At 40.1% G+C, this 26777-nt stretch overlaps 1 protein-coding gene across 4 annotated transcripts in view; it reads left to right on the top strand.

The window, feature by feature from the left end:
• The window catches only part of LOC148038137 (DNA mismatch repair protein MutS, type 2), a 222424-nt gene extending 204333 nt beyond the window's left edge, over nt 1-18091 (top strand). The window contains exons 18-20 of one of the 4 annotated variants that reach the window (XM_087669396.1): nt 16607-16824; nt 16936-16990; nt 17072-17210. In XM_087669396.1, the coding sequence (XP_087525522.1) occupies nt 16607-16824; nt 16936-16976 (259 nt within the window). In that variant the 3' untranslated portion in view covers nt 16977-16990; nt 17072-17210. Of the gene's footprint in view, nt 1-16568; nt 16858-16935; nt 16991-17059 lie in introns of those variants that run through there. The other 3 variants (XM_087669379.1, XM_087669388.1, XM_087669401.1) reach the window with 3 other exon arrangements.
• The last annotated feature ends 8686 nt before the right edge of the window (nt 18092-26777 follow it).

Raw genomic sequence — 26777 nt, 5'->3', positions numbered from 1 at the left:
CAAGCCCTCAGAGGCGAAGTCCAATAAGAACCTCTCAATCAATTGCTGTATATAGCCCTGAAAAATTGGATGCTTCAAATAAGAGGAGTTGAAACGTAAAGAGAGCCTATCCAGCAACTGCATAAAAGGTGCAATAGATTGTGTCCGCATCTCAAGCTGAAGGGGGAAATGATCCGATAACGCATATTGCTGCAAGACCTTCATTTCCAGCATCTCGGGAAGAAAATCATCCCCTTGCATGATATACATTCGGTCCAACCGCGACCAAGTAGTTGCATATTGTGCGGAATGAAAAGTAAACCCTGAAAAAGAAGGGTGAAGCCACGACCAAAGATCTTGCTTAAGTACGGGCAAAGCAAAGGAATTCCACACCCGGCTTTCCGGCGTATCCATTACCGAATGCCCTGAAGTGGACTGAGAAGAGTCAACACACATATTGAAATCTCCCATCAAAAACCCCCTTCGGCCAAGTGACATGGATCCGTGCAAAGTCGACCAAAGATCCCGTCGGGATGCGGGATCATTCGGAGCATAGAGGCCCAGCAACCATAAAATCTCTCCTTCAAATAAGACTTCGATTACCAGAAAGCGGCCCTGCACATCATTTTTAACAAGAACAGGCTGGTATTTCTCATGGACAATCATCAGCACGCCCGAATAGTGCGTAGCATGTGTCCCTGCATAAAACAGACGGAATCCATGACAATCCACAATTTTTCCTGCTTCACCGTGACTTTTGTGCTCAACTGCACACAATACATCCCACTGGTTCTCATGCAAGACAGTCCACATGGCATGTTGCTTATGGCGAGAGCAAATGCCTCGCACATTCCAGTGGCTATCTTCATATATCTTCAAAAAAAGGAAGTCAGGAACGAGGCGCCTGTTGCCTCGATTTCACCTTTTCCGTGAGAGCATCCAGGACACCCTCATCCAGAAAATCAGCCAATACTGCAAACGAATTCTGGCGACCTGCTTTAGAGGTAGAAGGAAAATCCACTGCCTTGGGAGTGGGACGGGGATAACGCCGATCCCAGGGTGTAATCACATTACCTTTTGTATCAAACGCCAGCTTAGCAGGTGGGCCCTTGGGGCCGTCTGTATAGACTTTCCTTGTAGACTGATTATGGGGGGCAGACGGGGCCATAGTACGCGCAGCCTGCTGTGAAGTGAACAATTCTTTCCTGCGCATATACGTGCGCATGGAATCCTGTGAAGCATTAGGCCCGCCAGGCCTACATCCAACTTTTTACCTTTTTTTTTACGTGCCTTAATCCAATCAGTGCTACGGGAATCCAAACCCAGGACCTGTTGTTTGCCTTTATCCACGACATTAGGTGGCTGAAGGGCCGCCTGTGTCGGGGCATCAAGCACCATGTCATCCTTAGGCAGCACAACCTGCGCATCCTCGGAAGACGGTTGCCTTTCAGGGCATTCGGCCATAAAATGCCCCAATTTACCACATGAAAAGCAGTGTCCTGCAAAGTTGCCCCATTTCAAGCGAAAATGCAAAGGATGCATGCCAGAACAATTGAGGCGAAGCCACGCAGGCCTTTTCCTGGCCGTGTCCCATAACATGCATAAACGGTTTCGATTCATAGCCCTGAGGCTTGGGGGAACCAGCATTGTTCCCACAACTGCCATCGCATCCTTCAACAATGGCCAATAGACCGCCGGACAATTTTCCACTTCCACCCATACCGGGCATTCTCGTTGAAGCAGACGCTGGAAGTCGCCCATACGGCGCCATGGTACCACATGGACCAAGCGGCGATCAAAGAATAATGGCAACTTGGATAGGAGCTCAGCTCGATGTGTTTCTGATTTCAACAGCACCTCATAAAAGCCGCGAGGGCCAAGGAAGATCTCCTCAACACACTCCCCTTGCAATAAATGGTGCAACCATTGGCGAATATGTGAAAGCACTGGGATCCTGCCAGTGAAGAAAAGTATAACGGCACGGTCATAAAACACCGAGAAGGACCGCAAAACTGATTTCGGGTCCACCGTGGCTTCCAGCACACCATCAGTTCCCGCGTCAGAAAAAGTTTCATTATTATGCTGGACATAATCGCCAAGCAGAGTATTAGCAAAGTCCAGCAAATGCTCCCAGTCAATCTCCTGCGAATCCACAGGATCAGAGGCAACCTGCGCATAGGAACGTTCCTGAGGACCCATTGGCTCGTCAGAAGTATGCTTGGAGCGTTTGCCCGCAGGCGGCAGTTCAGAACCCGGAGGCATCTCCTCCGTGCACGGCACCATATCCTCCGGCTCCTCTGTATCAGAATCAGGGCCAAGGGCTGCCACCGTCCGGTCTAGAAAATCCATATCCAGGCCAGCCATACTGCTGTCTTCTTTCTGAAGAAGTTGTCAGGCGGCAGTCGTCAGATGGGTCTCCAGGCGGCGCGCAGGTCTAGGCGATGCTCTCTCTCGCTCTTGGCTTCCTTAGCTAGGGTGTGTTGAAGACTGCCCGGATAGCAGGTCTGTTTGTGCCTAGGGCAGAGCTCTCTCTCTCTCTCTCTCTCTCTCTCTCTCTCTCTCTCTCTCTCTCTCAGGCAACAGACACAGTACGGATGCCAGACAGGGCAACAGCTGGGGTGTACTGGTTAGCGGGATAGCTGACGAAGCCTGTTGAAGAGGCCGGGCGTGCAGCACGTGATCAGCGAAGAAGAGACTGCGTGACGAAGACGAGAACCAGACGTCAACGGTGTTGCAGCGAAGAAGAGAACCAGCACGTGATCAGCGAAGAAGAGAACCAGACGTCAACGGTGTTGCAGCGAACAGGTGGTCAAGCGACGGGGATGCAGTGAACAGGTGATGATGGTGCAGCGAACAGGCGACGGCGCAGGTCCATAAGTCAATGGGGAGGGGGGCGCAAACGGTCCTCTCTCTCTCTCTCGCTCTCTCTCTCTCTCTGGCATCAACGGGGTCAACAGAAAGGGTCAGGTCGCCATCGCTCGATCATCCATCGCGCTTCGCTCTCCCATCGCGTGTCTCTCTCTCTCTCTCTCTCTCTCTCTCTCTCTCTCTCTCTCTCTCTCTCTCTCTCTCTCTCTCTCTGTGTCCGTCTACCTCCTTTCTCTCTCTCTCGCTCTCTCTCTCTCTCTCTCTCTCTCTCTCTCTCTCTCTCTATATATATATATATATATATATATATATATCTACACACACACACCCCCCCAAAGTGTGATGGTGCATACCTAGTCCCACGGGTCCACGAGACCCGCACAAGCAACATGGCTCGTGGGCACGCAACACCACATCGCGTCTTGAACACGCAGCAGAAGCCAACTTGCAAGACATGTCAAGGCGACACGCCATCACGTCATAGCATGACCCCGTCGCATCACGGGCCGTTATGCCCTTGATATCCCTCCCATGTCGCGGCTCGCTCACAGCACACATAACGCGTTTGTCTAACTCGCACAAGGGTAACATGGTGCTTGGAGTCGCCGGATTGCACCACGAAAGAGTTCCGGGCTCACAAGGATCCACAATCAACCATCTTGGAACATGGCACCACGGGGGCGACAAGGTTCATAACCCACCTCTCCTCATAATAAGTCATGGCGACTCAAACTCGGAGCAGGGGGCCCGGCTACCTCGCTCAAAATGAAAACCTTGCATGTCGGGAGGCAAAAATGATGGTTGCTCCATGAGGCACGGCCTACATGGAGGAGGTGGGGAAACATGGGTTGCCCAAGCCTCACACTCCCTTCCCTCATACCTATATACATATATATATATCCCCCCTTCTCCCTAGTGGAGCGCCATCCGCCATAGCCTATTGGACGTACGCAAACTCCATACCCAATAGTGGTATCAAAGGAGGTGAAAAGAGGTAAAAGAGGGTGCTGACCTGCGGCACCACCAAATCAATCTTGAGTGCTAGCTATGGATGAGGAAAAAGAAGAAAGGGAAGAAGAAGAAAAAGAAAATTCTAACATTTGCAACCACATTTTTTGCCAATAAATTACTGCCAACAGTTGGCCATCAAGCCAATATCCATCTACCACAAGGTTTGTCTATGCGACTCAATTTACCCCTGCCACTTGCACCCATCTTGCTTGGCCCATCACACAACTGTCATAACTGCCCTACCACATAGCTCTTCCGGTTGACCTCCATCTTCACTACGGTCCTGGCCATCACCATCCGCCTACTTGACGAGGCTCTCCAACTGCACACTTGGATCTATCTCGCAACCAGCCTCAGCCACGTATCTGTTGCCACAGCCAACCTATCCAAAGCCACGTAATCGAGGCCTTCGTCACTTGCCTCGACAGTGCCCACGCTAGATAAGATTAAAATTGAAGTTTTAATCAAACTTTAAGAAATTAAGTTTAAAAGTTGGCCTATTAGGGGCTTTTTAGATGCATTTGGGGCTTTTTAATTATCTTCGAATTTTCTCCAAATTTATTCACCGAAATTTAGGGCTTTTTGCATTGGAGACCTCTGTCATCAAATTGAGGTCTCCAATGAAGCATTCAAGACCGCCCGAGTGCTCGCCTTCAACGTTGGGCATAAAATGACCCGCCGACCATCTAGTACTTGGCGACACTGTTGCAAGTAATCATCATTGTGGGATGATGCAAAATACAAAGAAATCAAGGTTGACCTATAGGTTGATATGACAGATAACTTGAACAAAGTAAGTGATGCCTGGAAAGTAGATATGGATGCATTGAAATCTGATACAAATGCACGCATAGCAGCCAAGGATATGGAGATTGTTGAATTGAAAAGACAGTTAAAGGCATGTAGGAAAGAATTAGCGGTACACAAGTCAATGATGGATGCACAAACAACAATGCTAGTTGCACCGGAATTAAAGAAAGAGGTGGAAATTTTAAAAAAGGACTTGAACACATGGGTGAATATGGTAGAGAGAGCTCAAAAGAAAGTAGAAAATGTCGAGCATAGAATGAAAGAAAATGCAAAATCGATTGAGGTAGTCAAAAGAAACAGAGGGATGCCTCAAAACAAAGTAGAAATGATGAATGCAACACTAGAAGAGGAAGCAAAAAGGAAACTCCGTGAATTACGTGTTCGTGTGGTGGGGTGGATTCAAAAAGGAACCCCCCTAGAGGATGCTAAAACACTTTGTGCTAAGGTGGGTGTGAATGAGACACACATTATGGATGCCTGGAGGGTGGGTGATCCAAGTGACAAAAGAGGTTGGATCCTCATGCTGAAATTTGAGGACATGGATAATAAGAGGGCCTTCCTTTCAAAAAGAAAGGCTTTGAAAGGCGAAAAGGTTTATCTCAATGAGGATCTTACACCCGCACAGTTAGAGCATAGGAGGGCTAGCATGCGAATAGTGTTGGCGGCATGTAAAGAAGGCAAGTATGTTGTGTATAGAGATGGCAGAGTAATCATAGCAGAACTAAGCTCACAATGACGATACAAAGCCTATGAGACGTTAAGAATGTCCCTTTGGAATTGTAATGGTTCAATGAGACTTGGTGCAGATTATTTTGAGGATACTTTCCATGGGATATACATAGCTATGTATACAGAGACACATCAATGTATAAGTTTTAGATTACCAAATGTTATGGGATACAAATGGGAGAGTGTTTATAGGCCTCAGCCTCGTAGGCTAGGGGGAACCAGAGGGTCGGATAGGGTAGCTATTCTTTATCGTGAGAGCCTCCAAGACATGATTCATGTGGTGTCATGAGATGTGCAGGCTAGATATATGTGGGTAAGGCTAAGGACAAGGCGCCCGAGGGATCTATATGTTGCAGTATGTTACTTCCCACGTGCCTATTCAACATTTGCCCCTGGGGAGGGATCATGATCCATTTGAAGTACTACATGAGGAAATTATGAGGTATGCAAGCATTGGGGACATACTACTAATGGGAGACTTTAACTCTTGAACAGGATGTGAGTAGTCAGCCTTTCATGATATTGAACATGAGATGTTTAAGAAGTTGGCATTGGACAAACTAGGGCTTAACAGGACATCTCAAGATAAGGAGATGACGGCATATGGATCCCATTTGCTAGCATTAGGAAGTGCTCATGGATTAGCTATATTCAATGCCTTATCGAGATGGCCGATAGCGGATGCTTTCACTTGTTGAAACAGCAAAAAGGGAGCCAACATTGTGGACTATGTAATGGGCTCACCAGCGTTAATTCCAGAAATTAAGCATTTTGAGATATTTGACAAGCCGATCGTTCTAGCAGCTGACCAATGCAATCCTAAAATTCACTCTAGCATGTGGTCAAATATAGGAAACAAGCACACATGCACACACATTTCCACACTATGAGTTTCTAGAGCAAACTTTGCATATCTATAGTGATGCAATACAAGATGGCTTAATCTAGCTAGACCAACATGAACCATCGGAGGATGTCCCTAAATCTCTAACGAAGGTTTTACATACAGCAGCTACAGAGACATTCCCATATAAGATGGGCTCTATTGCACCACGTAGATGCACTGCCCCTCAAAATGCTTGGTATGATGATGAGTGCAGACAACCGCCTATAAAGAGATGTTACATTAGGGAGATGCACACACAAGCATGCACAGAATGTCTATACATTGTATGAGACAATGACAAGTAGAATACGAGTGCATGGAGACACAACAGACTCGGTGTCTAGCACGGTTGGTGTAAGGAAGGTTGTTTGCTCTCTCCTTTGCTGTTTGGATTGTGCATTGACAAGATTTCAAATTACATACAAAGATGGGGTGGTATGGGAGCCAGCTTGGCTGGGATATTGATACCAATTTTGTTACATGTAGACGATATTGTGCTCATCTCAAATTCACTTGAGGGGCTACAACGACGTCTGGATGCATTGCATGTGTTTTGTGAAGAGAAAGGCCTCAAGGTTATTCTTGGAAAGACTAAAATTATGGTCTTTAACACCATAGCAGCTTGGGTGACACACTCAGAGCATCACTTTACGTATGACGGTTAGTCTGTGGAAATGATTAAACAATATATATACCTTGGGGTCACTTTCAAAGGGCCACAATTTTCATGGAGGGTGACTTCAGAGGCTAGGCTTGCATGGGCATATGTAGCTTTGGGTACTCTAGAGCAACAATGTGCCACATATAGTTCCAGGAGCCCCATACCAAATTGTGGCTCTTTGACACTTTAGTTATGCCCACACTACTCTATGGAGCAGCCTTTTGGGGCCCAAGCCTTTATCAGTGCCTCTCATGGACTGTAACAAACTTGAAGCACAACATTATGATGGCTGAGAACATATGGAGAGACCGTTGGTCATAATGATAGGACGTATGATAAGGGCGAAAGCCTCAATACCACAAGAGATCATCCGAGCAGAGTTGGGTGCAGCACCCATGGTAGTGGAGGCACTATTCCAGGCAATCACCTTCCTCTAGAGGATATGGCAGCTCCCTAAAGACTGATACCCTATGTTAGCTCTGGAATCTTCAAAACAGCTTGCAGCAGAGGGATATAGAAAGTATTGGTATGCACATATGAGCACGTGGTTGAACTTGCATTGCATGAATATAGACAGATTGCCACTGTTCGATTACAGCCTTGATTGCCACCGTTCGATTACAGCCTTGATTTTTCCACTTTGAGTCTCAGCCATTCAAAGTTGAACACCGTTCGATCACAGCCTTGATTGTCCCACTTTGAGTCTCAGCAATTCAAAGTTGAATAGAGTGATTAGAACAGACATTACTAAAGTAGAGATAGAGAGGACTTGGTCCAAGTCCCCCTTTCCCATTACGCACGAATATGGCACAATACCAATGTCATTTCTTGCAGCTTTCCCATGATGTTTTCATAGTGAGGCCGAGATATATGGATGCTCAACTTTCTCACGGGCTTCGAGTTGCTATTGGACAAATCCGCACCTCATCACATTAGTAGCTGATGATTGAGACAGGCCGATAGAGCCATGTTGGAGCAAATGAGAGGATGTGCCATCTTTGTGGATGGAAGCCAGAGACAAAGGAACACTACATTTGTAGATACACTGTATACTATGATATCTGAGGTTGCTACCATTGCCTCTTTAAGAAGGGCTTTAGACCATTGAGACGGGTGATGGACTATGAGGACCAAAGATGTCTAGGCCTTTTCTTATTAGAGCTCCAAGGGCGCAGAGTAGCATTGTTAAAGGATTGGAGGCAACCCCAACCACATTCATCCCCTCCAAAGAGCAGTTACAAACTTTTTCAGTATAGCTAACCCTTGGGCCACTGCCACCTTAGACACTACATCTCCTAGTGAGAGGCGCCATCGAGGGACATCATCAAGTGGCATCATATTAGACAAAGCTACAGCGTTATGTAGAGCACGATACCCTAAGTTTCGTGCTAAACAATATAGGCATACTCATATATGACACATCGCGTCATGATTGCTCGTTACATATGAAGATTACCACGACGACTTACTCGGAGGTAGCTTGCAAAGTCTTGGTGGATTCCATACAGTGAGAGGGAGATACTCTATACTCTTTTAAGTTTTTCATATTTTTTATTTTCCATTTCAATTTATCATGTACACCTAGATATAATTATGTTTTCCTCTCTGATGAGAGATGATAATACCAGCTGTATTAGTTATGGTCTCATAGGCCATTCTAACCTTCTAGAGACATTAATAGATCTTTCTTTCTCTCCCCCTGCCCCCCCTCCCCACAAAAACCTCCATGGAGTTCCATCTACCATGTTGGACACACACAAACTCCATACCAAACAACCTTGATGTAAGCATTTCCATACATTAATATACACTTATTCACGGAGAGAGAGAGAGAGGGTGTATTAATACCTGCACGAGGCCAAATTGGCATATGAGAGGAAAAAAGATACATGAAAAGTTTTTGGTTTGTATGGAGCAAACCAGTCTGTATAATATATGAAGACAACTATGGTAGATCTACACCTATCAAGGCATAACTAAATATGTGATACCATCTTGTCAATCTAAGGAATAATCACAGTTCTTTGATGGACTATAGAGATAGCCACTCTTGGACGTCTTCAACCTTTATTGGGTTAAGTGCAGTTTCTTCTTCAAAGATTGTGTACTAAAGACACTAAAATTTCTCTTTGAAGAATGTACACCTGATTTTCTTGGGATAAAGCTTATTAGCCTTTAGGGTCTCCAAGACGATGCGCCAATGAGGCATGTGATCTTTTTCTTCCTTGGAGTAAGCAAGGATGCCATCAAAAAGGACTAATAAAAATTTGTCCATGTAGGATCAAAAGATGTCATGTACCAATCAAAAAGGTATTTTGAGCATTTGTCAACCCAAAACACATGACAATCAATTCATAATGCATGTATACTGTGTAAATCCTAATTTATAGCAAAAATTAGGACTTGACAACACCTTGAGATATATGCTCAAAGTTGAGGCCTAGGACTTAAATTTGAGCTGCCTTAATTAAAGAATGTCAAAGAGATTCAAGAAGCTAGCCAACCCTATCAGATTTGGGGCTTAATTTGTCTTTCAAGGAGCAAGGTGAAGGCCAATCCCCAAGCAAACCAAGGGGCAAATTGGTTTGAAGGCTTACTAGTCAATTTTGACAGCAAGATGTACTTGGATTAGTGGAGGGGATTAGAGAATCTTAGTTGTACTCCATCCATTTGCAATAAAAGTTAAAGAAATACCGCAAGGGATACCAATTTCGGGAACAAGAGATGTCCATTGTCTAAGATTAAGTGGTAACATTTGCACTTTTAGTTTATGTGAATTTTATGATTGCTGTAATTAGTGTTAAATTAGGTCATTTACCACCCTATCCGAGGAGGAAGACTGGTTTTATGGTTCCATCGTTGGGATACCATTAAATCCCTTGACTTGGTGGGCCCGAGGCACCTAATTGAAGGTAAAAATTTTGCTCTAGTGCCGACCTTGTATTCAACTAAGCATTACAACAAGAACGTTTTCAGATAGTGAGATGGGATCGAGTTGGGTAAATAACCACATGTGTTGAGTATAAATACAAAGATGAATTTTATGACCAATTTAAAGTTCAATTGACAACAGCAGTTGAAATCTTGTGCAATTGGGAAAAGATCCTCGGTTCATGTGCTTTTTGAACCCCCTTAAAGGAGGGCAACAAGGGCAAGAAGAGAAAATCATCTTCAAGAGCTTTGGAACAACAAGATGTAGCGAACGAAGAGCCAATACAACAACAACGATGTTTCGAATGTGGATAGTAAGCATAAGCAAATGATGCCAATGGGACAATTGATGCATATGCAAGGCCATCTTGGTAGTGCCAATCCAATGGGTTTTGGAGAGTAGGACATGCATGCAATTATGGGGCAGCCAAGGTCCTTTGGTGGTGGCACTAGTTTCCATGCTATGGTGGGTCAAGGACTTCATACAGAGATGTATAGCACAACTCCTCATGGTATGCAGCAACGAATGCATGGTGTGCAAGGCCCAAGGTATCCCAGTATGGTTGGTAATATGCATAACCCCATGTATAGCAATGTTGGCATGATGCTAGGGTACAAAGTGGCAAGTTTGGCAATGCATATATGCAGCCCATTGTGTTTGATACTTGTGGTATTAATGTTAGTCGTGCAAATGCATAATATAGTGTTGGTTGTGAGGAAAAATGCAACTAGTAATGCATGCAATGTATGGGAAAATATATCTTGGCATGGCTAGTTTTATGTAAATTCCCATGCACAATCACATTGCAATAGTCCAAACTATGCAAACATGAATGTTTCCTAATGCATTTGGTGCACCTATCATGTCAGGTATGCATGAGGGGGCTATAGTCAACTGGATGCTAGGTTTCATGCTAGTTAAGATAGAATTGTAGCAATGCGAAAGTTCCAAGGATCTGTGCGCTCCAAAGATACAAAGGCTTAGAACCTAGTGGAGGTTTCAAGGTAAGTAAAGTTAGAGGTAAAGTTTCCATGTGCTTCTTGGTGAAGTTTCAACATTGTTTCAACTATGAAAGAATGCAACTGGATGGAGAAGGGTGATGTGGTTGATCATCCTCAATGATGTACTTTACCTTAATGTGTTTCAGTTAGAGCCGATTTTCAATCGAGCTCTTTCAAGCTCAGTAGATCATAGAAGGTCCAAAGTATTCCTTGATGCTCAATAGGGAGATTACATTTCCACTATCCTAGTGATGGATAGCTTAGTTATATAGTGGATCTCAGATGTACTTGGTTTGCATCCAAGGTGTTGTATGTTGACAGTATTTTTGCCATTAGGATCATTATTTAGAATATTAGTTACTATGACTTGATATGCAAATGTATATGGTGTGCATCTAGGCTCTAAAACCATACATTTACAAGGTTGTTGATATATGTGGAATATATGGAGTATACGTTTGGATGTGATATACATTTGGAAGGCATATATGGGATACATGAATGAAACGCAATGTACATTTGCGAGTGATACAATAGTAATACAATTGCATAAGTTACATATGGTTTGCAATTGATGTATGCTTTACATGACTATCATGTGGTATATCATTGCTATGAGGTGTTGTTTATGCTTAGTTTATGCATTACAATGCCTTAGTGGTCAAAGCGGTATTGGGTTTTAACACGTGGAAGTATTCCTCATGGTTTTGACAATGGTTATGATTCATGCGTCTGGATTATAATTGGTTTAAGTGATTGGAATTTCACATACAGAGGGCATGAGCATGGTTAAGTAATAGGTGCGCATGTTATTTAACTACAATGCCAGCATGAATTTTCAATAGTAGCAACAAATGCTTTGACACATTGCAATGCAATTGAGGATGATTGTAAGGATTACAAGGGGGTGGTCTATCATAAGGATGTAAAATTTAATTGCTTTGCTTAGCATTTGATTAAAGCTTAATCAATGTACAAATGGACTTGCACATATAAGTGGAAGTTAACTATTTCAGTGTGGGACTTAGGACCTTGAAATATTAGTCGGTTCAAAAGGTAAAAGTTGTAATAAGTTATATCTAACATGTACCAGGTGGTATCCGGTGTCTTGATTTTTGCCTGGACCAATTTATTGGCTACTAATATCAATGGTAACATTAGTAACTAGACAATAATTAATTTATTAAAGTGCTAATAACTACTCAGGGATACTTGGAAAACAAATTGATCTAGCATTTTAATTATTGGCTAGTGGAATAAATTTTTTGGACACTAAAGTCATTATTAAGTTAATTTTTAGAATTAATATTTTGACATTTAATTTATAAGGTAGATAATGCTGAAAAATGAGATTAGAAGACTACTTGGTAAAACTTGCCCATGCAAGTGGGAAAAACGTTTTTGGGGGTTGGTGGAAGTCTATTCCAACATTGTAAGAGAGGAGGCTGTTAGAGTGCAAGAAGATGCTATTGATGTGAGTTGCAACCACCAAGGTACAGCAAGTAACAGCATTTTGCAGCCCTCCATGTGCAAGTGATAGTAGCTCAAGGTCCTTCTAGTGTAAGTGACAGCATAAAGAAAGCAACAACATCCTCTTTAGTGATCCTAAGCTATACATGACAACTTCCATGGCTGTTTGAGCAAGGCAGCAGTAGTTTTTCAGTCTTTCCCGAGATGAAACTTTGAAATTTCTCTCTACATCATTTTCTCTCATCCTACAGCCATCTTGCAATTTATATCAACAAAATCTAACCATTTGAGTTATCAAAGGTAGAGATGTTGAAAAATATGTGTTGTAAACCCTAATTTACAACAGAAATTAGGGTTTGACAGCCACTTCAAGATGCATGCTCAGAATTGAGGGCCTAGGACTTGCATTTCAGTAACTAAAATTAAATCATTTCACAAAGATTTAAGAGCTAGTCAGCCCATATCGAATTTGGGGCTTCATATGTCTTTCAAGCAGCAGGGTGAAGGCTAATCCCCAAGCAAACCAAGGGGCAAATTGGTTTGAAGGATTGTTGGTCCATTTTGACAGTAGCAAGCACTTGGATTAGTGGACGAGATCAAAGGATCTTAGTTGTACTCCATCCATTTGCAATAACAACTTTAAAAATGCCAGAAGAAGCGTTAGTTTTGGGGTCAACAAGCTATCCATTGTTCAAGATTAAGTGGTAATATTTGCATTTTCAATTTATGTGAATTTAATACTTGCTGTAATTAGTATTAAATCAAATTATTTACCACCCTATCTGAGAAGAAAGGATGATTCCAACAGCAAAGGTAAGAAAAGGAAATTGTCTTCAAAGAGCTTCAGATCAGCAAGATATACCAAAGGAAGAGCCAATGCAATAACATGATGTTCCAAATGTGGGTAGTAAGCATAAGCAAATGATGCCAATGGGGCAATTAATGTATATGCAATGTCAACATGGAAGTGCCAAATCCAATGCTTTTTGTACAGCAAGACACGCATACTAATGTGGATCACCTGGGTTACTTTGGTGGTGATTCAGTTTTCTAAGCAATGGTTGGTAATGCTTCGGCCATGGGAATGCAAGGACGAATGTATTTGGTATACAACCACCTATGCATCGTATGCAAGGCCCAATGTATTAGAGTATTGCAAGTGGAATGGAAAAAACCCAATGTATAGCAATGTTGGCATGATGCTGGGGTACAATGTGGCAAGTTTGGCAATGCATATATACAACCCATTGTGTTTGGAAATTGGGACTCTTGATATTAATGTTTGTGAAAAATCCAGCTAGTAATGCATGCAATGTATGAAAAAACGTATCTTGATATGGCTGCTAGTATGCAAATTCCCATGCACACTCACATTGCAATGGTCCAAACTATGTAAACAAGAATGTTTCCTAATGCATCTGGTGCTCCTAGCGTATGAGCTACACATGAGGGGCTAGTCAACCAGATGCAATGTTACATATTAGTTAAGTTGGAATTGCACCAATGTGAAAGTATGAAGCATCACAATGCTTAAGAGGGAAAAAGGCCTAGGACCTAGTGCAGGTTTTAGGGCATGAAGAGTTAGAGATAAAGTATTTGTGTGCTTCTTGTGAAGTTTTAGTATTGTTTCACCTATTGATGGATGCTAAGTGGATGGAAGAGATTGACGTGGCAAGCCACTCTCAGTTGTTGTACATTTACCTTAAGAGTTTTTAGTTAGAGTCAACTTTGGATAGAGCCAGTTAGGTTCAGCAAAGGAAGAGTCCAAAGCATTGCCTATTGCTCAAGCAAGAGATAACACTTCCACTCATCCAATGATGGACACCTCTCGTATATAGTGGATCTCAGATGTATCCAACATGCATCGAAGGACGGAATTCAAGTGTCAGACTTAATCTTGATGTGTACTGTGCTAATAGTATATCTACCATGAGGCCACTATTCAATATGCCAATCACTACAGTTTCTTATGTAGATTGGTATGGTTTCACTGTAGCTTTGAAATTTCTTCTATTTTCTTGTAATGGAAATCTGAAATCTCTATCTTCTCAACATTGTCTCTCATCCTCCAACCTATTTTCATCCTTCCTTAGCAATTTTCAACAAAAACAACCATTGGAGGTGGAGATCTTGACTAATCTCTATTGTAAACCCTATTTTACAACAAAAATTAGGGTTTGACAACCACCTCAAAAAGCATGCTCTGAATTTGAAAGCCTAGGGATTTAAAGACTTGAATTTTAGTCATTGAAATTGGGGCAATTTCAAGAGATTCACACCATTCGGCCAGCAAACATTTGGGGTTGAATTTGTCACCCAAGTACCACAATTGAAGGCCAAATCCTCGAGCAAACCAAGGGGCAAATTGATTTGAAGGCTTCCTAGTCATTTGTGACAACAAGAGGCAATTGGAGTATTCCATTGAGATTGCAATTCAAGATAATGAAATACCTCAACAAGTGCCAATTTTGGAGCCAACATAGCTATCCATCGTCCAAGATTAAGTGGTAAAATGTGCATCTTCAGTTTATGTGAATTTTATGCTTGATATAATTGTTGATTAATCAAGCCATTACCGCCCTCTCCAAGAAGGAAGGCTAGTTCAAGAGACCCTATCCCTTGTGTTGGATGCATGGAGCTAGAGGAGACACAAAGACACTACATTTAGGATTGCGCTAGGGCTCAAGAGGTTTGGAGAGAGCCCTTAGGATGGTGTTTCTTTATTTTGTAGACTCTTTGATTGCTACATGGGGAACAGCTGCTTGGATCATGGATAGAGGCCCAACTTGTGGGTATGAGAATGGACATGGGTGTCATGCTTAGCTTGTCTTGAAGCAGCTTGTGAGTAGGATCACCATGCCAGATTTCTCACAGACATTGTGGACCCAGGGGCATTGTCATATAAGGGAGCTTGTAGCTAGCAGTATTGCCTAGTGCATATGGACCTCCATATGCAGCCATGCCACAGATCTATTGGACATATCTACTGAAAAGGCTCTCTCCATGATTTGGGCAGAGATTGTCCACACTCTTTGCTGCAAATGAGAGATGTAGGGCAGTTCAGAGAGTATGAGCAGCAGCATGGAGGAAAGACGCTTTTCTTTTAACACATGGGACTTTGGCACTTTCATTGTCAGCCCCATATAGTCTGGCACTGCAGACCTCCTGTCTGGTTATTCATTCAGGCATTGTAATAGACTTGCTTTGTTGTATATATTTTTGATATGGAATTCCCTTGCTTGGCTGCTTTGCACTTTGTATTTTGCCTTGGGATACCATGACCCGAGGAGATTTAGTAATAAAAGTGTTTCTCTTCTCTGAAAAAAGAAAACACTCCCCTTGGAGTCATCAAATCCACAGGTAGGTCTTCTTTCCATGATCCACATTACTACTTCCTTAGTCACTGTCATATTGCTATGAATGCCCATGGAATACTATTCTGAGGGCTCTCCTTCCAACCTACTGAGCCCTGGGGCAATTCTAAATTGTCTCCATGTCTCTCAGGTGCTCTGCATTCGGAACAAGCAACTGGGTCATTGCCGGCTCCTAACCAACTGCATACTATCAGACTTCTATATGCCACAAGCCACAAGAAAAGTGAAATCTTCTTGGGCCTAATGCTGCCCTCCAGTCCTGTCCAGAAGTCTGTCAGAATGGCCAAAAGATCCCACGTGCCATTACCTAGTAGAGTATTGGAAACAGGGATGTCCAGTTCCTGTGAGCAGCCAGCTGGGTCAGGATCAGTATACTACTTTCAGTCACAATGATCCTGTGTCTAAATGTAGCAAGAGTTGACTCGACAGCAAGGGTACATTGACAAGTCAACCTTCTCCCTTGTGAGTCGTGAGCCTACCATCGTCAGCTGTGAAATGGTACTTTTGTGGCTATCTACACCAGCAGTTATCCTTTGTACACAATATTGTTGAGCCATGGACTAACTAGAGACCATGCCATACCTAAGGATTGTCCTATGAAGATATCCTTGTTGGAGTGAAGTTAGCTCTTAGAATTTTCTGATAGGGTGTGAAGTTAAACAAACAATAAGAAATGCCCCGCACTACACACCAACGAAAAAAAGAGCAAGACAAAGTGTAGGTATGCCATGCTTTAACAGTTCACTAGATAAGCTATGTTCGTTAAATAATCACATCTGCCTGTATATCACTTCCCTTTAATGGCAATATCTTTTCCTAATGAACAGTTTTGCTACTGTTGGTGCAGTCCAAATAGTTAACAGTTACTCCCATGCATTACTACAGAAAGTCAAAGCTCTTATATAGAAGCCTACAACAAGCTGTACAACGTCTAGAGGATGACCTGCAGACCCAATATCGAACTTCCGCTAGCCTACTCCAAGAGCAGGCACACAAGGCACGGTCATCACTGGGTGCAATCCATCAGAAGAAATTTTCTGCAGTGTCATCGTCAGTTAATAGCATGTCACCTGAAGGAAATCTGGCTGGACTGGAAACATGTGGTGAGAAGGCATCATTATCAAACGTTTTACAAGGTACTCCAGTGTGCATAACAAATTGCTCTTTGACAAGCGAACCCGAACTTCTTTTCTTTGTTCTCGTCTTTTTTGCAGTATACCAAAGCATCATGATATCCTACGAGCTAAAGGCATAGTTAATCAAAAAGATGTATGACATCGTGTGGTCATTTCTGATGTGTAAAGCTTTTGCCATACATTGAACCTTCATATGTCAAAGTCGTTTCTGCAGGTGAATCTTTCTTCCCGAAGGTGGGGCAAAAAGTTTATGTTCCAAGGCTTGGCAAGGAGGCACAAGTGGTTCAAGTACTGTCAGGAAAAAAAATGATACTTGTACAATCTGGAGCACTACAATTACGTTTGAGTTATTCGGATGTTCAATTCTCGTAACAAAGATAGGAGACAAAAGGAGCGTTGGTGTTTCAGGGTAGCCTTACTCGTTTTCGGAAAGTATCGGAGAGGAGAGCTTATGGCCAATCTCCCCAAGGGTGGTTATTGCCATACTTAGAGACGGTCAGAAAGGAGCATACATATGCAGAAGTTGAGAATTTTCTTGTGGGTTGCTCCACCATTATATTTTGCAAGATATGGATATGGTATTTATCTCCTTTGATGGCACCATGTATTAAGGTAAAGGGGCCAATAGAGTAAGGTTCTTTACTTTAATATCCATATCTTGCAATGGTGGAGTAAGGTTCTCATCCGTTAGCTATGGTGGAAGGTCCAAAAGAAGGAAGCCTCATAATGATCATTGTTACATCTTGGATTTGCATGCTCTTTCCTAAACCTATACTTCATTATAACTTCATCACAAGCCTATTTGATCTAGAGAAGCTTTGTTCTCAAAACTCGGAAATGATACGAGATTTACAATCGAATATAGAAAAGAGCTTCAAAGGATGTAGATTCATCCTAAGAATGAAATCCATAATTTGAAGAAGATTACCCTTGGATCAAGAATTGACAAAGAAATGAAAGAACGTACAAATTATTGTAACTATCCAATCAAGGTAGTCAAAACCGTTTAATAAGATATTATAGCAATGTTCAATTCCTCAAAACTCTCACACACACATTTCAATGACTATTTCACGCTTGTAGATGATAATATTATTTTCATCTATAGGAGGCAATTCTTCCAACACTTGAATAGTTGGATTCACATACTTCTTTATTTGAGAAATATGAACCCTTTCTTTGTATCATAGCAATCCATTATGCCATGAAAAATTAGGATATTCTTCACCTCTTCCTTGCTAAAATGCTCTCATCATAGTGGATATATTTTCATTAAGCAAATACTCTTATTGTATGTCATGGGTCCAATCTTTAAATAGGGTAGAGAACAAAGGTCTTTAAGTGAGCATGTCTATATTCTTGTATGTCATGAATCCAATCTTTGTATAGGATAGAGAACAAAGAAAGTGAACATATCCACATTCTTGATAAAGCGCCACAACATTATATTTACCTACAATGTAAGAGATGTCAAAATCATAGCTTTGAAGTGTAGACGATTAACCACCTTCGTTGCTTAGAAGATAAAAGAAAATATGTTAGTACATGAGGATCGCTCTTAACCTTGAAATGGTTGCTATAGATGTAGTGATGTAACTTTTTGATTGTATGAAAAATGAAATGTATTTCTTGCTCATGGATATGGATTGTACATTTTTTTTCATTCAATTTTTTGCTCTCATACGCAATAACTCCACGATCTTAATGTAAAACAATCCCAATACTTGTTCCACTAGCATCTATACATAGTGAATTCCTTTAACAAAATTGAACATACCAAAGTTGGTGTTGAAATTAGTAGTGATTTTAGCTCCTTGAAGTTTTGATTCACTATAAAATCTCAAAAGAAAGCTTTTTTCTTCAACCAGTTGGTCAATGGAGCCACAACATGCATATAATTTTTAATGAATCACCGATAAAAGGAGGATAATCTAGGGAAACATCTCAAAGATGTTGAATTAGTAGGGATAGGCTAATTATAACACATTGCACCTTCTTTGGGTCCATTCTAATTCCATTCTCACTGACTATGTGGCCCAAATATTCTATCTCGTTCTTCATAAAAGAACATTGATTCCTTTGCAAAGAGTTTGTACTTTCTTAATGTGTCAGAAACCTTTCCTATATATATTCGATGCTCTTCCTTGGGTTTGCTATATATAAGAATGTCATCAAAGAAAACAAAGATTATTTTGAACAAGAATGACTATAATATCTTATTCATAAGTACTAAAAAAGTGGTTGAAGCATTTGATAGTCCAAAAGGCATTACCAATTTGATATAATTTCCTTCGAGTTCTAAATACAGTCTTGTATTCATCCCTCTCTTTCATGCATATTTGACGATATCTTGAAAATAGATCTATCTCGGTAAAAACTCTTACATCCTTAAGCTCATAAAGAGATCATCAATATAAGAAATGGGATAACTAATTTTTAATGTTGGACTTATTTTAACTCCTTGTAATCAATGCATATACCCATCCTTCTTTTTTTTACTAGTACCACTAGAGAGGCAAAATGTGATTAACTTGGTTGAATCAATCCCATTTGCAACAGTTGCTTGACTTGCCGTTCCACCTTCGAGCACTTAAACCTAGATAGTTTGTAAGATGACTTGTTCATGGACTTCATATTAGGGATTGAGTCAATAGGATGATCAACCTCTCTCTTAGGTAATAATGAAGATAGAGACTAAAATAACTATTTATATTCTTCTAACAACTTGCTCAAGGTTGAATTTTTCTTCTTTGTCTTGGGTGTGAGTTGATCTTCATTCTCTTTAGAAAGAAGAGTGAATACACTGAACTTGGCATTTATCTCTCTCTTTAATTTCTTATAAAAATGAGCACTATTTGTTTATGATCCACTCCATGCAAAGTTGCTTGCTATTCATCCCAAGAAAATTCTATTTGCATTGCATTCAAATCCATTATGACACTTTCAACTATTTTCACTTGATCACAACCAAGGGCTATGTCAATGAGTCTCATTTCTTAGGCTACAAAATCATCTTATTATTAGCCATACTTAATAGATGTTATCCACAATGACCAACATGTACAAAATTGTCAATAACTTTTGATTTAGATGTCCCTTTGAGGTGTTTTCTAGCTGTCCTCTGCTATAAAGTCCTCTAGCCAGCTATAAGATCTCCATTTCTCATTAAAATCATGTTTGTCTATTTTGGAACCAAGTTCTTTAACCTGTCCAAAACTATTCGGAATCTTATTTTGACCCTATCTGCACTTATAAAGTAACCTATAAGTGTTTCTCCCTTTGGCGAAACTTGTGAAATACTACAACAGACCTATAGGTAATATCTACTTTATATATGACACCTCCAATGAAAAAGAGAATACCTGCAAGTACTTGTATGGATATGCAATACCTTGTTTTTTACCTCTAAAAGCCATGCTTACATTGTTTTTCAATCAAAAACCCCTGTGATCTTGATCCAATGGCTATAAGATTTGTAATAACTTGTGGATACTCAAGAATAGGCCAATTCTTCAATAATCTATTGCCTCTTCAATACTCCATATTGTTGTACGTGTGAGGGAAGGGGTATAATGGGCTCCCTACATGGGCTCTAAGGCTTGAGAGAGGTGTAAATTTCCTCCTAAAGCCAAGTTGTACACCCCTTCGAGATCACCAATGTGAGGGAGGGTTGCCTCTCTTTTGTCTCATGTCTCACCTACCATTCACTTTTTCTCAATGGTATCATAGACATGGCAAGTACATGCTAGTCCAATCAAACACATATGATATTTAAGGATTGAAATAATTATTTGAGCTCTTCAATTAAATGTAAGATTGGATAGGAACAAAAGGCTTAAATAATATGGAAAATGAATAAGCATCAACCCTTTAGCGTGACTCACTACTTTATAATATTTTTTCCACTTACATTATAGAAATTTTCCAATTTTTTATGCTCAAAGAATCACCCAAAACAAGGCAAGATCAGTGTTAGGCATAAAAGGATAGCTATGAATCAATGTGAGCATCATTGGATCATTCAAATTTATGGGAAGGATAGGTAGATGCAAGCACAATGAAATTCTGTCCTAGGATATGCTATATATGCTCTTTCAATGAGAATGAATGTGTACTAATCTCTATCTTCAACAACTGTAAAAGGCTAATCAATTGGATGGAAAGAGAGATTAAAGAGATTAGAATAAGATGTACCTCTTGAATACCAAGAAAGAGTATTGATGGAGAACCAATTCAATCAATACAACTTCTCAAGGCGGTCCATAATCATCAATGCTTGCTAAAGTATAGATCCCATGCAAAGATTTATCATCATTTGAATAAATCCTCCAATACATCAAGTGCCTTTGAGTGGTATTTTCTATCCACTATTATCCATAGTGAGAATAAGCTTCCAATTTTGACAAAATGGTTCAATGTTGGTGAAGTGATTGCTCTCAGGCCTTGAGCAGGATCCATGAAGTGAGTAGATGATGAAAGTCTTTTCGATTTGATTGAGATAGAAGAGATTTTAAGCCCTATTGTTGTCTAGGGTCTTCAAGAGAGTAAGAATACTTCCATTCTTGAAAGATTGCAACAATCTTTGTCCCATAATGCTTGGAGATGCTAAAGATATGCTTCTTGAAGCTTCTTGAATAAAAGCCCCTTCAATAGAGCATAATATACCTGAGGATTCAACTCATAAACCATGGTTGCCATATTTATTGTAGCAATAATGGAGAATAATAATGCCTCAATGGAAAAGTATAGCCTTCAATGTGGCTCATAGAAGCTCCAATATCAAGAAATCACGCATTAGATGCTTGTAAAGTCTTCAATCTTAGAAAAACTTGATGTTATCTTTAAATATGTAGCCATGGAAGAAGTAAAATCTTCAAATCATCTCCCCAAGGCATGAAGAATAAGGATCAAGCTTGATTAAGCTTCAACCTAGAGTTCTTGAGCTCCATTTTTGAGCCCTCAATCATGGATTATCACACAAGAAATAGCCTAGGTTTTCATCTAATTTTTACGATGCAAATAGGGTTGAATGCTCTTACTTGATTCCATGGAATGCTGGCATCAACCATGGTCATTGTGGTGCTCCTTGAGATACAAGGATTCAAGCTTCATAGGCTAGGCAGAGAGATCAGGTCATGGGAGGAAGATCAGAAGCAAGAATCATTCATGGAGTTGGAAGAGAACTTGAGGAAGGGGAAAACCCTCATTCAAGAAAAGTAGTGAAAACTTTAGTCTCTACTAAAGTTTGGCACTCTCATTTTTTTCCACTCACCACCAAAATGAGCTCCAGGTAGGTCACAAGTTGCTAAAATGGCAAGACAGCTGCCATTTCAAACTTCTAAGTCTTCTTCCAAGAGCTCCAAACTTACTATGCATAAAGTCCCTCACTAGTCACAGTTTTAATGAAACTAGACATTGTGACTACATCTCATACTCCAATTACCAATCTTCAATGTTAGTAACTAGATTTTGCCAAGAAAATGACCTTGCAACATGATCAAAGCTATGCTCCGATACCAATGTAATAAAGCGAGTTTCTCACAACAAAGAAATACATGAAATATTCAAAAAATGTGAAAAGCCATGATCAAGATAACCATAGCCAAAGATCATATCAATATAATGAAGGCATTAAATCTAAGAAAAATAGGTATGGCAGCAAGATATCCATCACTTGCAATGGTGAAGCAAGGTTCTCACCCCTTAGCTATGGTTGGAGGTCCAAAAGAAGGAAGCCTCAAGAGATGATTTGATTAATTGGAAAAAAGATAATGAGAATTGTTACATCTTAGATTTATATACTCTTTGCTAAATCTATGCTTCAGTATAACTTCATTACAACCACTAAAAGGATAACATAAAAGCAAGGTTGGGAAAATGTAATCATATTAGAAAGGTTGTAACAAGTTTATTGTTGCACATTGTTGTCCACATGAGAGGAGGAGCAAGCCACCATATGTGAGTTGAAAGGGTGTTATAGCCAATTGTGGGGTAGCTTAATGTGTGTTGATCATTATGAGCTTATGTGATTAATGCATCCTTACTACTTCTAATTTGAAAGATCATTGTTCTAGTACATTTGGAGGTTGTTATCTATCCAACCATAACTCGTTCTGTCATTAGGATGATAAGGGAGGACAAAGATACTATCTAAGGTTAAATGATTGGTGGTATTGTTTGCATGATTGGGTGGCTTTTTTGAAAGAGCATTGTCTTGTTGCATCTAGAGGCTATTGTTTATAAGCAATGACTCATCATTAAGAGAATGAGGGGACCAAAGCTATTGTTTAAGGTAGGATGATCAATGCCACCATTTGCATTAGCAAGCTACAGTGAGTAGAGGAGAAGAAAGCAATTTTGTAGCCTCATGTTTTGTCATCTCAAGCAAGAGAGGTAGCATATAGAGGTTACAAATGTTGCATTGATTACAACCAATGATTACTACATACCATAACAAGGATTATTATGATTATTGATATGGTAATGAACTATAGCTTATCATTAGTAGTCATTTTCATGATTGTTTATATGAGTAGTGTATAGCTTCAATATATAATGCAAGAAGACCATATATCATCAATGCATCCCTATTGCTTCTAATTCAAAAGAGTATTGTTGTGGTGCAATTGTGGGCTACTTTTTATGCAACCATAACTCTTGATATCATTACTAGCAAGATGAGGGAGTTAAAGCTAGTATCTAAGTAGGATTATGAGTGCCATCATTTGCATGATTAGACTACTTCGAAAAAGCATCATTTTGGTGCATCATGAGGATGTTAATTATGCATCCATAACTCCTAGTTTCATTAGGAGAATGAGGGAGATCAAAGCTACCATCTAAGGCAAGGTGATCTCAGTACCATCATTTTCATGAGCAAGTTCATGTGAGCGGAGGATAAGAGAGCAAATTTAAAGTTGCGGAAGTACGTAACCACATATTTTGTCATCTTAGGTAAGAGGGTGGCGTATAGATATTATAGAATGAAAAACTAGCAATGTCACATCAAAAACCAACAATGGAGCCTATGAGAAAGCAAATAGGATTATCAAAGGCTAATTAAGAAAAGGAATAAGGAGCCTTGCATGGTATTATGTTTCCGTAGAACATAAGCAAGTTGATTATTGAGATGAAGTCTTGTGGTGGCAAAGACATAATTGTGCCCTATCATACGAATTTCCATCTACATAAGTATACTTACATGAGAACTTCAAAGATCTTTACTTATTGACATTAGACCTAAAATTTACATATACATGTCCTTATCTTTCTAACATAGAAAATGAATCCCATAACATATCTGCCATGATAAGTTCCCTACAATTACTAGACTTAGAAGTATTTAATTTGACATCTACATCATTTACAATTATTTATTTACTATCATTCACTACCCTGCCAATAGTAGACCAAACCAAAGGTTACTAATCTATTAAATTTTGAGTAGTTGTCAAGAGAAAATGTATCCAAAACGGGGATACTAATTTAGCAAACTTCATGCTAAAAAACTTATAGCTTATTCGCAACCTCTAGCACATTAAGTAGTAGCCTTTGAACTTGGGTGAACTATATCATTAACAACATAATGCAGCTTCCTCTTTCTCTGCCATTTAGAGCTATTTATTTCTTCACATTAGACTTGAAATTTAGATCTACATCTTCCAATCTATCTAACAGAGAAAGTAAATCCCAATCAATATTTTCCTCCATCATTTTCCTATCATTACTAGGATAGAAAATATTTGGTTTAATAGATGTAGCATTTCACATTTATCTTATTTGTTTGAATAGTATTCACTACCCTATGAATAATAGATCAAATCAAAGGCATTGATCTATTGAACTTTGAGCATTCATCAAAATTAAATGTATTTGTTTAGTGGTATTCGCTATCCTATGAATAATATATCAAATCAAAGGCACTAACCTATTGAACTTTGAGTACTCATCAAAATAAAATACATCCCCAAGCATCCTTAATTGTCTTACACGATCAAACATGTGGAATCATGGTATGTTTAACAAACAATGTAATCAATGCATGAGTCTCTACATCTCTACCATCCCTACGAATCTACTCAAGAGTAGATGGTGGTAGCACTCTAGCATTAGCTAGAGAAAAACCTAAACTTGTAGCATCCTCAACATCACATGTTTCTATTGCTTCTCTTGCATTCACTTTCCTCTCTTTCTCTGCCATTTGCACCTCTTTATTTCTTTATATTGGACTTGATATTTACATCTCCATGCCAAATATTTTATGTCCATATATCTATAACATAGAAAGTGAATCCCAAAATAGCTTAGATGCTAAACAAATTCCATGAATGTTCTCTATACGTAATACATTTCATTTGTTCCCTTTTCCCATCTTCTTAATATTCTTGCCCAATTCTTGCAAAAGAACACTAATCATTGCAAGTTCTCAAGTCCCAAGTTTACGTTGAGTCATATTTGCAAGCATATATAGTAATCCAAATATAATTTTGTGTATAATTTTCTAAAAACACACATGGATGCCATATAGGCACTTGATGTAGTCACATCATAATTTACTAATCCTAATTACCCTGCTAGAGCTAATTACAGGCCTTGGATAGCAAGTCAAGGATGCTCATAATCATGTCCATGATCCAAAGGCTCGTATTAACCAAACAGCAAGCATCTCCCATGTATAAGTATGATCTTCCTCAAACCCTTTCTTATCATAACTCAATCCCATAATGGTTCTTGCCATCTCGACTCTCACGTTGCCCATGCACACTACCCTTGTCTTAACCTTAGTGTAGTGATTAGTTAGGCAACCTATGGAGATGGGGCTCTGACATGCTTTTGATTTGGTTTTCTATAAGGGATAGGTTGGAGGTCATGAATGCTCCAAAAGGAGGACAATGAGAGAAGTGGCAAAATGATCCTCAAATTATAGCGAGCCATCTCTTTTCCGGTGAACATCCCTAATATTTTTAATTCCCTTTGTTTCATTGATTTGGGGAGGACTAACCTTATTTTGGCTTTAATTGACCTTTCAAAATGACATTCTTTTGGCCCCACCCACTATTCGTGTACCCTACACTTCTTTCCCTTTCAATAAGCTTCTTCTTGACCTATCCATGGAGGTTTTCTCCTCGACTTGTTGGTGAAAAACATGGTGAATAATATATTCACCCCTCAATTCTAGCTTTTAGAATTCCTCGTTCTCAGTTTCACGACTTTCTAGATACAACTCAATTATGAGGAGCTACTCCAAAACTAGTACCTGATCCATAATCAACAAGGTTAAGATCTAAGCTAGGTAAGTAAACTTGGAAAATTAGATTTCTTCTTGGATATATTGGATTGTCCTACTAGTTTGCCGTTCCAGAATGTAAAAGGTGAATAAGAAGAGTTACATGAACATTAACATTAATATTTTCGTATGTATGGTCTCATGTTAACATGTGTTCTTTAAAGCTACATGTATAGAGTTTTGCATGCCACTCTATTCACAACTCAAAGTGTCCTTTTGAGTGGGTAATTGGTCCTTTTGTTACTTAGTAAGCTAGCAATACATGGATCTATTAGGATAGTAGTATTAGTTATTACTTTGTTCTTTACAACTAAGATTGTTGTGGCCCAAATTGCTCTCCATACATGAGCATTTGAGAGAAACTTCAATACCATTTATGTGAATGAGCAAATCTAGCTTGTTGGAGAAGAAAACATGGTACTTAATGTTGGACCAAGCAACAAGTATGTTGACCATTGCACATGTGATAGAATTAGTCTTTGGCCATGGAGAATCCTCTCTTCACTCATATTGTGTTTGTATTTGGCATGTGTGATAGAATTAGTATCTGGCATCATGTGTGATAGAATTAGTCTCTAGTCATGGAGGATCCTCTCACTTCATTCATAATATGTTTGTATTTGTTTGTGGTTCT

The sequence above is a fragment of the Lygodium microphyllum genome, chromosome 3 (assembly GCF_053477565.2).
Source record: "Lygodium microphyllum isolate KBCC chromosome 3, Lygodium_microphyllum_v1.1.10, whole genome shotgun sequence".
Classification (NCBI taxonomy): domain Eukaryota; kingdom Viridiplantae; phylum Streptophyta; class Polypodiopsida; order Schizaeales; family Lygodiaceae; genus Lygodium; species Lygodium microphyllum.
This window is presented reverse-complemented; position numbering and strand designations above follow the sequence as displayed.